Below are 14,218 nucleotides of genomic sequence, written 5' to 3'. Positions count from 1 at the left end.
TAATTGCGGTGAACCTATGTAGACGTTGCAGGAAAACTTCGTAGGATGGCAGGACCTAGCCAAAAGGCCTTTTAACCTCGCTTTTTTTTCCATTTACGTTTTGTCGCTTTCTATCTGTATTCCACCTGTTGGACTAATCTTGGACATTATCTAACATGATTTCATCGTTTGTGGAGCAGCTGAGTTTTATCCATGTTCTTGTGAAGCATACTCTGACATAGGCATGACCTCTTCTCCCGGTGTTCTGACCATAGGAGTTGCTGAAGACTATCAGGTAGAACAGATGGCCCTCATCAACCTCGCGGCACACGGTTAACAGCTTTATTTCATATTAGATGTGGCCGCCACCTTCACAGCCTTTCCAACGGCAACTTACTGTTCTATGCCTCAATGCTTCTTTCGTTACATTGCAGAGGTTGTATAGTCGAACAGTCGGTGTACACAAGCTACGGGGGAAGAGGGGAAGGGATATACCGACGACCTTCGTATTCAATGCTTAGCTGGTTACGTTTATGTAACTAGTTTTGTCATCGTTTATTTAGCGAACCCGACACCAGCGCGCCTTTTTCGTGCTTGCCACATTTTGCCCCTAACAAACTTATAATAATGCTTGTTATTATGTTAATTATACTATTACTATTATGTAATACGGGGTCTATACTGGATGTTACTATCGTGGTTGTAATTAAAGAAGCTTTTCACTATTTATCATATAACAGCTTATAAGGGTGCTGCAAGAGTCATTACTTGTTGTTGTACCGATTGCTTGAAGTAGTTGAAGTGTAGTGTGAAGTAGGAAATAAACAATTCTTAAATGTTGTCCTTTTAAACTGGCAAGATCCAGGAAACAAATGCTGATAAAGGCTATGAAAGTCATTGAAACGGATACGACAGCCTACAGCCTACGAGAAGTTCAGCCCATCTTTGTCTTTAGGGCCATACACTTACTGTATATTGTACGCATAAACCCGCAGAAAATTCAATTTATTGCCAACCACTTTCAGTCAGACATGGCGCCTGCATGTGTTGACGTCTAGTCCAGAACATCGAGAAAGTGCCCTCATATCATAACTTGATCAGAAAAAGATTCTGAATAATCGAATAGTGTATTTTCCATCTTTTGCCAGACGAGCCGTATTGTTCATTATAACAGTTGTAAATCTCCATGCTACTACTGTAGGTTTATCGAGCTAGGGCGCCGTAGAACATTCTTCCTCAGCTGACGGCTTTCCAGGTCGCTAACGTTGCCATCATCGTAGTGACTGACACAATTGAATCAATCCGCTTCATCGCCTTCGTCTGTCCCTTGGTACGAAGCGTTTGCATCTCTTGTTCCGCCTAGCTTAGTATAGCTTGCTTCTTTCCCCACTGTCATTCTACCCATCCTATGTGGTTGCTATCTACCAACCTGACGTGCTCACGTAGACACCCATTATTCATATCCTGTCTCAGATATCGTGACAGCGTCAAACAACTAGGACTAGCTGCTGACCCCCGACGCACCATGGCATCATCGAAAATGCGCTATGTCGTATCCGGTTGTGCGTTGAATCGTCCGCATTCGAAAGTGTATACATGTAGATGATAGAAGTCAGTGATCAGTCCATAATAGTCACCGTCCACGGCCTCGTCCAGGTTCCGTTTTAATTATTTTTCGTATTTTCCCGCGTTTGGCGTAGCTACACTTTGTAGTCAACCACAAGCATCATGATAAGAATAATGACCATATTCGGTACTGCAATTGTAACTAAATGTATATATGCGGGCAGGGCATGGAAAGAAGGGCTTTAAGGGGCTAGGGCATCGGACGTTGCCTCGGGTTCTGTAGCCGTTGATGGGTTACCCATCCTAAAGTCATAGGAATGTACCGGTTGACGCCAGCGTTTTAACGAACCCCTTTTAATTGTGCGTTACTGTAGTCTGTTGTGGTCTATGTTCATTTGACTATTTTATTGTTATTGTTTTCAGAGCGCTGGGTTTCCGGCGTGCACCGCCCGTCGCTGGAAGAACGCTCAATATGACCTCAGAAATTTACGCACTAGCTGACCAGAATCTTGCCAAGACGTTCTTTGTTTCACCAGGTTGGTTCTTTATTATTGATATGAACGCTAATATTATTATTTGTCGTGCGATGCATATATATATATATATATATATATATATATATATATATATATGGTTTTTTTTATTCTGGGTTTAAAAATAGATAGGGTAAGTAGGTAACAAATATATTTTAATGTTGTATAGCTTGAGCAATCGATAAGCTGATGGACCGATCGTGAACTAAAAGATAACCGCGAATTTGCACTACACATACATAGCCAACTAAGGAAAAAGGTTGATGCGAACTGGCGGTTTTTATTCTTTATAAAGCTTTCTGAATAATGCTAAATCAAAGTTGTTCTTCTCGCCAGTATATAACAGTTATTAAGTAATAATTCATCCCAGCGTATGTAGTTCGCTTGGTAAATATTAATATCAGATCCGGTGACCTTTCCACTTGATATAACAACCATATATGTAATATGATTGTCAAATCTTATTGAGATACTTTTTTTTATCTACACAGAGATACACAAAGCAAAGGCGTTGGCCTTCGAGATTTGATTTCCAACACCTTTGCCTAGAACGCAAAAAAGGGAAGAGAGAGATTGTCTTTGACCGCTTAAAATACAACTACTCATGTTGGCTAAAACATATACAACTTCACATGTGCCAATAGCAAAGCTTATTGCAGTAATTATAATAGGCAATATCGTACTTGACAGACTTGATTCGTAGAGCGCATTTCCTGGTCGTTCTTCAATCTACCTAATTATCTATCATCCAAATGAGCCATGAGCGGAGTCGTTGTCGGGAAACCAACCCAATCCGGCGGTATTCAACTCCACACGAAAGGTGGCGTCGAAACAATGAGTTATACTTTTTTCATACATAAGATCCTGTAGCCATATATTCTGGCCTAAGTTTTCCTTCATTCAGACGTCCCTTCACCCGCACGACTAATTTCTTAACACCAAGGAAGCTGTCCTCTAGTCAGAGCCATTTAGGTACCTGCGGTCATGCATTCCTTCGGTGCCCATCATGCGTGCTCTGATCAGACTAATTCCCAGAGTTAGTCGGAGATACAGTGAGCCTTTGGTATACACTTTGTACATAGAACACAATCTTGCTATCGCAGCAGCAGAAAATATAAAGTTGTGTAGGTATACATACGACCAAAGGCTCACACTGACGGATATACCGGAGCAGTCGGACCGAATCAAAAGCCAGATTATCACAGGTTATCCTCCAGGCAACCCGCAAACGGGACTTCTGTGTAGACGACACAATGATTTGTCAGCCGGTAAAGCCACGTACGCTTCCATTGTCTTATCGCTACATATATTCTTATTGACAGAAGTGAAGTTTTCGCTACATTTAATGCTGAACGTTTTCTTCGATTTCTCTTGCAGTCGAATGATAATGAGTTAGGTTAGGCAATGCTAGATTAAGCGGGTTTAGGCAACTTGGTCGGACACCTGGGACAGTTCTGAATTACGTAACCCCACACGAACCTTGAGCTCCTGAAAGCTGTGGTTCGCTATACGGAATACACAAGCTGGTTATTCTGCTAGCTGGCTAGCCAATGGTTGCTAGGCAGTAAAACTGCCAAATGCGACCAGTAAGCACGCCAGCAAAGTACACGCCACAGATGCTGTGACGGATGCCACGATATTGGGCGGACGCTGGTGGATCCGCTTAGTTCTCGCGTCACGGTACAGCTATAGTTGCTGTTTCTGTTGGGGATAAAGACTACCAAAACGGGTTAGGCTGGCCTACAAGAAGTGCTCTGTTCTTATTTAGATGGTCCGAGCCCACGGGTAGCATCGGCTAAGCAGAACAAATAAGGCTATATTGCTAGAATGCTAGAAACGACAGTGGAATAGCTCTCTTCCTTTCGATTCCCTATGAGATATATCGAGCGACCAACAGCGTTCAATTTATTGTTTGCCTGGAGAGCCCCTATCCCCCTGTCGCCATCATGCTTTATTTATCAAACATATGTTTCCATGGTATGTTCCATTTTAGATCAAACGGTTTTCATTCCAAGTCCCTTCTACCGCCTTGTTTGTCCTCTTTAAGACATTATAAATCTACACAAAGACTATACAGTCTAATAAAATCAGTATTTCATCACTACATCCATCAGATACGAAGCAAACTCTGTCAAAGTTATGCGGCGGCTGGAGAAGAATACACGGCAAAGTCTGCCCAGGCAGATGTGGGATGTAGCTATTGAGGAATTATACCCGCAAAAGAGCACCATAGAGGCCGATTTTGTTCTACGAATGACTGACGGAGATATACATGAAGGAGAACGAAAAGGAGTGGAAAGGGGAATTTTGCTGGACACCTAATGTAGTAAGAAGGAACCGGCGTGTTTGTACGCCAAGCGCTGCCTGCAAGTCATTGGGCCAACCTGTCCTCCAGGCGTCTTGTCAACGGCCAAAAAGCGGCCTTTAGCGGGATGTCGGCCTTAAGGTTCTTAGGGCGGCACCTCGCTTCTTAGGCCTTCATGATAAACCCCACATTGCTTAAGATTGTCTGAGCAGCCTTAGCAAAGCTTATCCTTATTAGGTCCTCTTAGGACGCCAAGGATAGGACTCTATCGAAATCCCTCCAAGTTAGCTGCGCAGCATGTTTCGCTATTTGCCTTCGTTACCTCTCTTTACTGAATCTCTTTAGACAGCTACAGCAGCTTCCGTTGACGTGGCGCCCCCAGTGGTTACTTTCTACAGAAGTCGCTATGCCAAGCCCACGTCAGGCTCACGTTAGGTTAAAGACTTAGCTTGACCCTTTGCTAGTGTACCCATTGTTAACTGGCTGGCCTATTCTGGATGTAACTCCCCCTAGGCACAACACTGGGCTAAGTTTAATCTTCTTTGCACCACTGATACATTCGCAATTCATGGCTTTCCTTCAAATCCATAAACATGCAAGCGGCGTCTACTTTGTCAGGTCGTTTGTGGATAAAGGAAAAAAGTGGTCCATATAGTATTGTAGTATGGTCAGGCTGTAACGTGGTCATCTTCAGAACACAAGTTGAATTTTTGTTGTCAACCACATGTTAAAGATCATCAACTGAAAAGCTACGCAGTCGTATTTAACTGAATTAATTTGAAAAGAAATACTCAATCGCGTAGATTTAGCCCGGCTGCGGGACTGTATATAGATTACTGTAAACCTTGGAGATCTACAGGTCGTCACGATGCTTTTCGTCGCTCATTAATTGTTGTTTCCGTACACTAATATTCCCCTGATTTGTCAGTTTAACCAATCCCTTTAAACAAGTTACGATTGCAGCGCGTTCAGCGCTCTTGAACGTTTCGCTCTTCGTGTCTTGTATAATGCAAGCCTGTCAAAGCTTACATGGTTCGCCCGCTTCTGTGAGATCACTGAAGCACGGTCCATTGTATTAGTCCGCATTTCCTATTTTAAGCCTAACTTCTAGAACCAAAGGCCATCCAAATGGCGCAGAAATTAAGCATTACAATAATATACTCATAAACGGGTCACACTACATAAAACCGCCGGTAGGGCTAATGAGTGTTTACGTTCGTCAAATTCTATACCCTTTCATCAAATTTTTGCGCGCATAACTTGCGATAAAGGCCTGATGTTAAGCACAGCGAAAAATCACAGGGTGTTCCAGCGCCGATGTGGGCTGCTTGCTAATCGCTAGTAATTTGGGTTAATCGGTGAGAGGTCCTGTTATTGTCGCTGTCTCGTTGTTAATTATTTCCTGTCCGGAAAATCGCCATCAACTCGATGTAATCACATAGCTGCGGGTGGGGCTTGGCGATACAAGCCACGGCTGGAATCGGTTTTTTGTACTTTTTCCAGCATGCAATGGACAAGTTGGTTATTATAGATTCGAAGACTGAGCCTTTGCGATAAGACGAAAATCTATAATTAGATATGTTCAAGTCGCGAGGAACTACTTGCGTAGGACAGTAGTATCATTTTACTTTTAAATGAAAGTTTTTAAACTAAATGATTGATTATGACTTTCAATGTGCTACCTTCAAAACAGATTTCCTTTCGCGAACAATGCGAGGATATCGTATAAATCACGTTATACTCCGAAGTGACTACGAAAGGCAAGTCGTGGGTGGGGTTTTTTTGGGGGGAGGGGGAGAACCCAAATAACGCGGATTTACAAAGCCCTTTGAAGTTGTACAATTGGATTTATTGCCACCCATACAGCTTCATTGAATTACGGCTTCGCCTATAGAACTGTTGAGAAGCCTTGCCTTGCTTAATTGACCGAAGAAAGCGTCTAGCAACGGTTTCTGTCACCGCTAATTTAGCCGACACTTTTTCAAGCGATAGAGATGTATAACGACGCACATAACGGCGTTTGTATGCGTGTCCAGGTAGAAATGTATGTATGCATACGAAATATATGTAAACCCAAATGAGAAGCATACGAACTAGTTGATCGAAGAGGTGGCTAAAAAAAAACAATTGCTTTTTGCAACCGCAAGTTGCAAAATTGCAACCCGTAAAACATTATGATTTGAACCCAGAAACGTGGAACGTGCTTGGATCATTCACATAATTATGCCGAATCACATTTGTCTTCGTACTGTTTATATGTACATATGCTAAGATTTCGAAACGATTACGGGATCAACACCTGTATGGACAGATTACCTGCCAAACCTCCCTACAAGTGGCATGAACCACTCGCACGAGTGGAGCATTTGACTCAATCTATCTCTGTATGCAAAAACCGACTTGAACGTTCCTAGATAATGACTGCCTTGAGAGATTAATTTGTGGGCTTGTGGCTAGCCTACAGCCATTACTGGGTAAAGCGTTAACCGTTCCGCATGTTGCTTCTACCTACGAGCGAGCCCATACATGGTCCTTCTGTTTGCTGTAGACACTGATGTGAATCTAAAATCTAGCTTCAACAGGATTATATCAGTAAAGGGTGTTACTGCTGTAGGTACCGTAACAACGGCAGAGGCATAACGAACAGCAGCAGACGAAAAACTATCCAGGCCAATAGGCGATTAAATTGGTCCTAGAGCCCTGATTCTTTGTTGGGTCTCGTTTGGCACTTCTAGAGGCCTGGTGGATTGATGACGTCTTTCTACCAACGAATGACCATAAGCAGCAGTGGCAGTGCTGGAAGCCTACAAGCAACCCCTCAGTGATCCATCTGGCCTCTGATCCTTTGTGCTAACTCGTCGTTATCGGCCGTTTCACGCGATTCTGCTTTCGCCTAGGTGACAAAATGCAGAATTGAAGTCGCCGAGTAGACGTATCTACTAAACATTCAAGGGTGCGTAGCAGTGAGCTGAGCCGATCAGTTAAAATCAGCCCGTCACGCGAAGAAAGCTTTGACAGATAATCTACTACTGGTTGTTCTATGAACTCCTCGAGTAGTAAGTCTAAAACGGATCAGTGTTCATGTTTCCTCGATGCGTTACAGACATTTTATATGAATTGAGAACCCGCCTAATATCTACTTCTGGTCCTCTCCAGTTTTACTCTTAAATTGCGTCCATGTCAATACCTTCTAATAAGATGCGAAGCAGCGGCCCTTATAAACGTAAATCATATCTTAAGTTTATGCGAGCGTATGATACCGACACTATGGTAAGTTTTCCAGAATGCTATTCTACATTTGAGTGAAAAATAGCATTTTCTAAGAAGTTATTAATGCCGAGGTCAACGATCGACCAACCTCTCGTCAGGACATATTGTTTTGTGATACTTGGAGTTTTCAAACTATAGTTAATTAGCTATGGGCCGATTAATATGAGGCCTACTCTATTGAACAGATCGCTTTCTACCATTGTTTTTTTTCTTTTTTTTTAACAAATCTAGACTATTTTCTGCGAAATAGTTTAAGTCTTGATCAAAATATTGGCGTAGGTAAATTTGCTCTTTTAGATAGAGTAAATGAATTTTTAACCTGAATCAAGCAGCTGTAGATTAGCTACGTGCAGAATGATTTGGATTATAGACACAGAAAACTGATAAGATTCACTGTCTATACGAACAGGAGTTGTTGTTGTGATCATTTCGTACGAGTTAAAACTTGAGGCCAGTTACGTTGTTCCACGTTGTTGATATGTTGTCCCGTTCTCCAGATATTATTAACCCAGATGGAGTGAAATCAATGACGATACCGGCAGCAAACACAACGGCATGATAATAAATCGGGGCCGGTCGAACAACAGGACAGTAGTTGCTCAGACGATCAGACAACGAGAGAGCAAGGCAGTACTGATTGAAGTGAGCCGTTCATTGAAAATAAAATGTTTAATACCTAGTCATAACAGTGAGGAACGATAAGGGGGGTTATTAACAATGATAATGCACATAGGTAGTTAAGCCTTGGCTTAGAACGAATTAGAAGATGTATCTGGTACAGGTGCGGTAACACTGATACCGAGATCGTAACCAGTCTCCTAGATAGGAGCTTCGTGAAAAAAACCTACAGTATGAAATTAAATACAGTGATCAATTAGTTCAGTTGTTTGCCTGATACGACAGTGACCTTTCTCGACTTTTTTAACTTGACTTGCATTTAGTAGCTATGCTTTTGTGTCAAGATTTGTGGCCTCTCTCAGACAACGAAAGCCGTCTGCTCTACGAGTGCAGCCTGAGAAAATGCATAGACTCTCGCCTATCAGTGTTTAACCTTCTTGACTGACTCCTTCGTGGCGAACCGCTATTTGCAATTTGATTTTTAATAGACTCCCCATTTATTTTTTTAATAATCTCCCCATTGGTCGAGTATGTGGCTTTTTATAAAAATACATTATTTTTTTTTCAATTTTATGATCTGCTCTGCATCTTGTAGTAGAATGCCGAGATTACGTTCAACGTTTACGTGTGATTTTTACGAAATTTCCTTGCTCGGTTGTAGATGTTATATATATTTTTTAAGGCGGCTTCTGTTGTTAGCCGGTGTATCTTAAGTAGAAAAGCCATCCGTCATTCGATGATGGACCCTGTACTTCACTGGGTCCCCTGTATTTCCTACTGACATTCAGGGTGTCGACCACGGCATACTTTTGAATGGACCAGTTATGAATGAATTAAGCAATCCCGACTCAGTTCGAAAATAAAGACATCAAAAAGAGTATCTGTTCTTGACATGCTCCCCAATCGTGCGATGCTCGGCGGCCACACTTTCATTCAGACTGCGAAACTGAAAGGGGCACCTGAACACTATCACAAACCGGAGGAGAGATTTCGGGTATTTAAGGTAACCACGTCAAGGATTCTACTTATAAGAACTTACGCAGATTGAATATAATGTTAACGGTTTTAAATTTCTTGCAAAATCTTTGTAGCAATTAAGAAGAGTCAGGTATTAAGGAGCTATCTACATGAAGTGATCTTTGAAAAAAGGTATATAAAGGCACAAGTATGTCCGACAATGCAGCGTAGCTAGTGAGCCGAGTTTCAGTTTCCGGACACCCCTTATTAAAAAAGTTTGCATATTAGTGTTGTAAAAAAATAAGCCTTAAAACTATTAGTAAGGAAGAGTAAATTATGTTTACTACGATTACTAAGGAAAGTGCTGATTTTATATTGGAATCAACAACGCTGCTTTGTAAGTGCACAAGACAAATATTGTATTTCTATTACTATTCTTTTTATTAGTATAAACACTTTTTTATCACGACAGTAGTATTCTTTTATTCTGTTTCGGCAACTGCATAAAGAACCGGACGAGATATTGACAAAATACAGAAACAAAAGCCTATTGTCAATTGGCAAAATAAACATATGTATGTAATTCGTACTTATTACTATAGAAAACGGAATCAGTTTTGCATAGTTCCCTTGCTTATGGCCAACAATGCTATAAAGCTATTTTTTCTTCGGACTCGATTTAGCTTTAGATGCACTCACACCCTGATAAATTACCTGAAACTATTGATGTTCAAACAAAAAAAATATCTATACAGACAGTATATCTATACACATATTTATGTGTCTATCTTGTAAATATTCACTTGAAATCTTTTGAAACGCTAAGCTTAATCTGTCTCATAGGACAAGCCTTAGCCTGACATACCAAAATTCGGCCGTGCAGGTCACTAACGAGACAATCCCGCTAGAGACGTGGGATGATTTTAGGTCAAGAAGGCATACCTTTTTTTTTTTCTATTGCGCCATAGAAACAGTTGATCGAACTTTCTGGTAGCGTAAGTTGTGGTTAGCAGAATTGTCATGGTTGATATATACATTATTTCGTTTCAGTATGTATTCAATTTGTTAATGTGAATATTGTACTAAATTATTATTATTGGTATTATTATCATTTGTTGATTTCCATTTTGCCTTCCTTCAATAATAATTACCCATCTAAGGACGGCCAACGTCCTTTCCACTATTCCCTAATCAAGAAATGACGGTAGAATATTTACAAAATTAACGCTTCGATTGATCTGCTGACTGTTGTTCTTGCATTTATTAGCTAAAAATCTTTGCTTCAGTGGTCACTGTAGCTACTACTGTGATACATCGCACGCGATTTGCGGACATCCAGACGATCTGGAGGGTTCCTTTGCAGCGTTCCTGCCTTCAACCGACATTGCACCACGAACCTCGTGGAGACACCCCTGGAGAAGGTATGACCAGGCAGTCCTTCGTCCCTCTCCGCTATCTTCTAACGTACTTCATCATGTAACAGTATTTTTATACTAGTATTATACATACGGAAATCTATACCTACGACTTTTTCCAGTAGCGTCCTAGAACGGGGCACAAAAGCCACCTATTACATATGTATATTGGCATTACAATGGCTTCGTCAACTGTATAAAGGTCATAATCATAATCGTAAATCATTCCATACTTTAAGTGGTTTTCACGAATGACTTTCATACATATGGTCAATGTTATGCTGACCACTGTCTTGTTATTTATATGTTCATAAACGCATTGGAAAGATTCTGCACTTATCCCATCAACCAGCCAATAATCGTATAGTATTAGTCTCATAACCCTTACTGATTTTAGCTTAAACGCCTTCGAGCGTCCTCAACCTAACGTTCATCACCTTTCTAATACTCCCCATGTACTGCTGGTTGGTTTGTGCAGGTCGTACAACCGGCGACGAAAGGCCGCGTGGGAGATCGATCCTGATTACTGCGAGTTGATCAAAGAGACGCCTCCGTACAACGCTGGACGCCGGCTGGCCGACCTGACTGACATGGCGGTGCTCGACTTCCTCACAGGGAACATGGATCGCCATCACTATGAAACGTTTAAACTGTTCGGCAACGAATCGGCCCCGGTCCACCTCGACCATGGACGGGGGTATGTATATATAGATGACTGAAAATCAAATTTTGGCGCGCAATTGTCGACATCGAGAACGATAACAATAAGAACTGCTTTTGTACAACATTTACATTCGGTTATCTTGCAGATTAGATTGCATTTTTTTTTTGACTACGTTCAAGTCACACGTAGAAACAAGACACATATATTTTTATGAGTATGGGTACTTGGGTAGTTTAAGTGTTCAATCAGTACAGTGGCTATTAGGACCAGACCCAGCGAGGCTAGTCTTTGTCTAAATTCAGATATATGTAACATGTCGTAAAGACTAAAAAGGCTCGATTCGCAGTCTCTTCCAAAGCACATCGACCCAATATGACCTAGATTACATACAACGTTCGCGTTTGTTACGCATCTCTGTTTGTGTTTCCGCACATGTTATAGGTTCGGCAAAGCAAATTACGACGAGATGTCCATTTTGGCTCCTCTGTACCAATGTTGTTTGATTCGGCAATCGACGCTTCGGACACTGTTAAGGTTCGTCACGATGCCGGGACACCGACTCAGCAAGAAGCTACGGCAAAGTATGTCCTCGGACGCCGTCGCTCCAATACTTCTCGATGGACATCTCGAAGCGCTTGATCGGCGGGTACATAAGATTCTCGGTGTTGTCGATACTTGCCTTAGGAATCGATCCTTCAGTGAGGTCATCATATACGATGAGTTCTACTGAAGTTACTGCTATGACATATTTCCAACCTGGCACAGATTTAGGGCCAGCTCGATACATTGTAATAGCGCCTGCCATCATCCCTAACTTCACTGTGGAAACGAAATGGCTCAACAAACGGATCACACATCATGTTCAGGACCTTTACATAGAGCAATTCAATCAGAACCTCTGATTGATTATGTGACGAATGTTTCAATTTTGTGATTGTTATTTAGAATTAAGAAAAGAATATTGTCATTGCCACAAAATTTTGTATATTATCATACAGGAATCTTATACAGTTTTCTACGTTTTCATCTCGTTATGTCGATTGGGGGCAAAATAGGAACAAAATAAGCGATACATTGTATATTCTAGTTGCTTCGCTATACGGTTTACGTCGAAACGGACAGAGAGGAAGCTTTGAAGAAGCAAATTTAACGTCGCATGAGCCGTTGACAATATGAAGCAGTGATTCGAAAGCACGTTTTCCGTCCGTTCAAGAATCGTAAAAGCCGCAAAAAATAATTAAGGAACTTAGTTGTTAATAGGAAGAGCGAGCTTCTCGATAACGGAGCCTGAGCGCAATGCGCAACCGTTGCTTTGACCAAGCTAAGCCTAAAGGTGGGCAAAACAATCACCGTGCAATGGATGACCTCACCGACCCTACCCTAATTACACAACAGTGACGGTTCTAACCGCCAATAAGGATCCGGCCAACCGGCAGAGGTAGCTTTGACATGCTGTGCATTGACTTGCGTGCAACGTGCATAGTAATGTGCCACAATGATATCAAACAGGTCGCATATCAGCAACGACAAATAGTAGCAGTTATAGCGAATGATCATAGTGAACGTAGAGTTTGAGACAGCCGGGACCCACTGACCGATGAAGACCGCGTCTACTTAATTGCTCCAGATAGTGAGTTATTATGCAGATCTATGTGGCGAAAGAGTTCATAAGAACAACGATTACAAAGAGTATAGTCTATGTTGATGATGGAAACGCCGCTCAAAAGACCTATAACACAATCAGCTGCTTCTAGATATAGGTACTAAAGTTGTTCCATGAAAAGTCACAGATTAGGGTAACAATTGAAATAAGGATGAGTCAGTAGAATCACCTATATATAATGAAGTTGGTGTATGTAAAAATGAAAATCAGTATAAACACATCTCAACGAAACAGATAGCTGCTTCTATCACGTCCATGAACGAAGCTGGTATTTGACGTGAGCTAGAGGAATATACGTTAACAAACATTTCATGCGAGCTCCACCGACCTTAAGTCAAAGTCATGTCCTGGGTAGCACGGCCACGTTAATCAGACCACACGCATTGCTCCGAGTACATGTACAGGGGTTTGTTGAGTCATTTAGGCACGGAATAACGTGGCCCTTCCCTCAAAAACAAAAAGACAAAATTAACATGTTATTACTGTATTGAACGACACTGGCAGTTAGTTGTTACTGTTCTACTAAGTCATTGTTCAAATAGAAATTCAACTTTCTAATGGTAAGTTAAGTTGAATCAAAATGCAAATAGCTCTATTTTATGTAACAAGACCGATTGATTTTGAGTACAGGACCGTATGTACCGTTTTTTTGTAAGTCAAAAAAAAACCGAAAAGTTAGTATAGATGTTTTAATTCATCCGATGCTATGTCTAGCCGAATGCAGACAATGCACCAGTAATTATAAATATAATAATAATTTGAAATTATCTGATGTTTATCAGCTGAGTGGCTTTTCTGAGCGCCAAAACGTTGCGTATGTAAGTATTTTTAATGACTTATAGTTTGCATTTGAACTGTGTTCTCTTTTATATTCTCGTTTATTTTACCGGCAGCATCGGTGTTTAGCGTTTCACTTAGGAACGTCGCAGAGTGTGCTCGTGGTTCCGTCTCTATTGCTCTAAAATATTTACTTGTTTTTTTTGTAAAAAAATTCTCTTACACGTAAAATCATTTAGACGCTTTCTACGCTGCGCCATCGTAAGCGGATATGTTTTGGTTGTGTTAAGAAAAAAAAAGGTGGCCTATAGCTAATAGTCTAACTAAAACGAGGAAGCCTCGTTCTTGAACTTGTATGTCCATCGTCAAGTTCAAGCAGTTCAAGTTGTCGATGTGAGCGCTCGCATGACATATATGCCTGTATACCTATACACATGTTCTTTTTTTAGTTAAACCATAATTATGCCATAT

The 14,218-nt window shown here is 41.2% G+C and overlaps 2 protein-coding genes and 1 long non-coding RNA gene across 3 annotated transcripts in view; 1 reads left to right on the top strand and 2 right to left on the bottom strand.

Annotated features, from left to right (window-relative positions):
* LOC111269818 (extracellular serine/threonine protein CG31145) overlaps positions 1–13,748 on the top strand; it is a 41,303-nt gene extending 27,555 nt beyond the window's left edge. Inside the window, exons 7-10 of the mRNA XM_022849669.2 lie at positions 1,969–2,081; positions 10,496–10,649; positions 11,122–11,340; positions 11,749–13,748. Coding sequence (XP_022705404.1) covers positions 1,969–2,081; positions 10,496–10,649; positions 11,122–11,340; positions 11,749–12,037 — 775 coding nt within the window. The 3' untranslated portion in view covers positions 12,038–13,748. The remainder of the gene's footprint in view (positions 1–1,968; positions 2,082–10,495; positions 10,650–11,121; positions 11,341–11,748) is intronic.
* Positions 10,457–11,170, bottom strand: LOC147752204 (uncharacterized). Its single transcript, XR_015314700.1, has 2 exons — positions 11,081–11,170; positions 10,457–10,695 (listed from the first exon to the last, which is right to left on the bottom strand). It is a non-coding gene; the product is annotated as an uncharacterized LOC147752204 (long non-coding RNA).
* The window catches only part of LOC111269819 (uncharacterized), a 12,092-nt gene continuing 11,190 nt past the window's right edge, over positions 13,317–14,218 (bottom strand). Inside the window, exon 8 of the mRNA XM_022849671.2 lies at positions 13,317–13,412. The gene's annotated coding sequence lies outside the window, so the exon portion shown is untranslated. The remainder of the gene's footprint in view (positions 13,413–14,218) is intronic.

The sequence above is a fragment of the Varroa jacobsoni genome, unplaced genomic scaffold, assembly GCF_002532875.2.
Source record: "Varroa jacobsoni isolate VJ856 unplaced genomic scaffold, vjacob_1.0 scaffold_1417, whole genome shotgun sequence".
In the NCBI taxonomy this organism is placed as follows: Eukaryota; Metazoa; Arthropoda; class Arachnida; order Mesostigmata; family Varroidae; genus Varroa; species Varroa jacobsoni.
The sequence above is the reverse complement of the archived record's forward strand: the minus strand, read 5'-3'. Positions and strand labels throughout refer to the sequence as shown.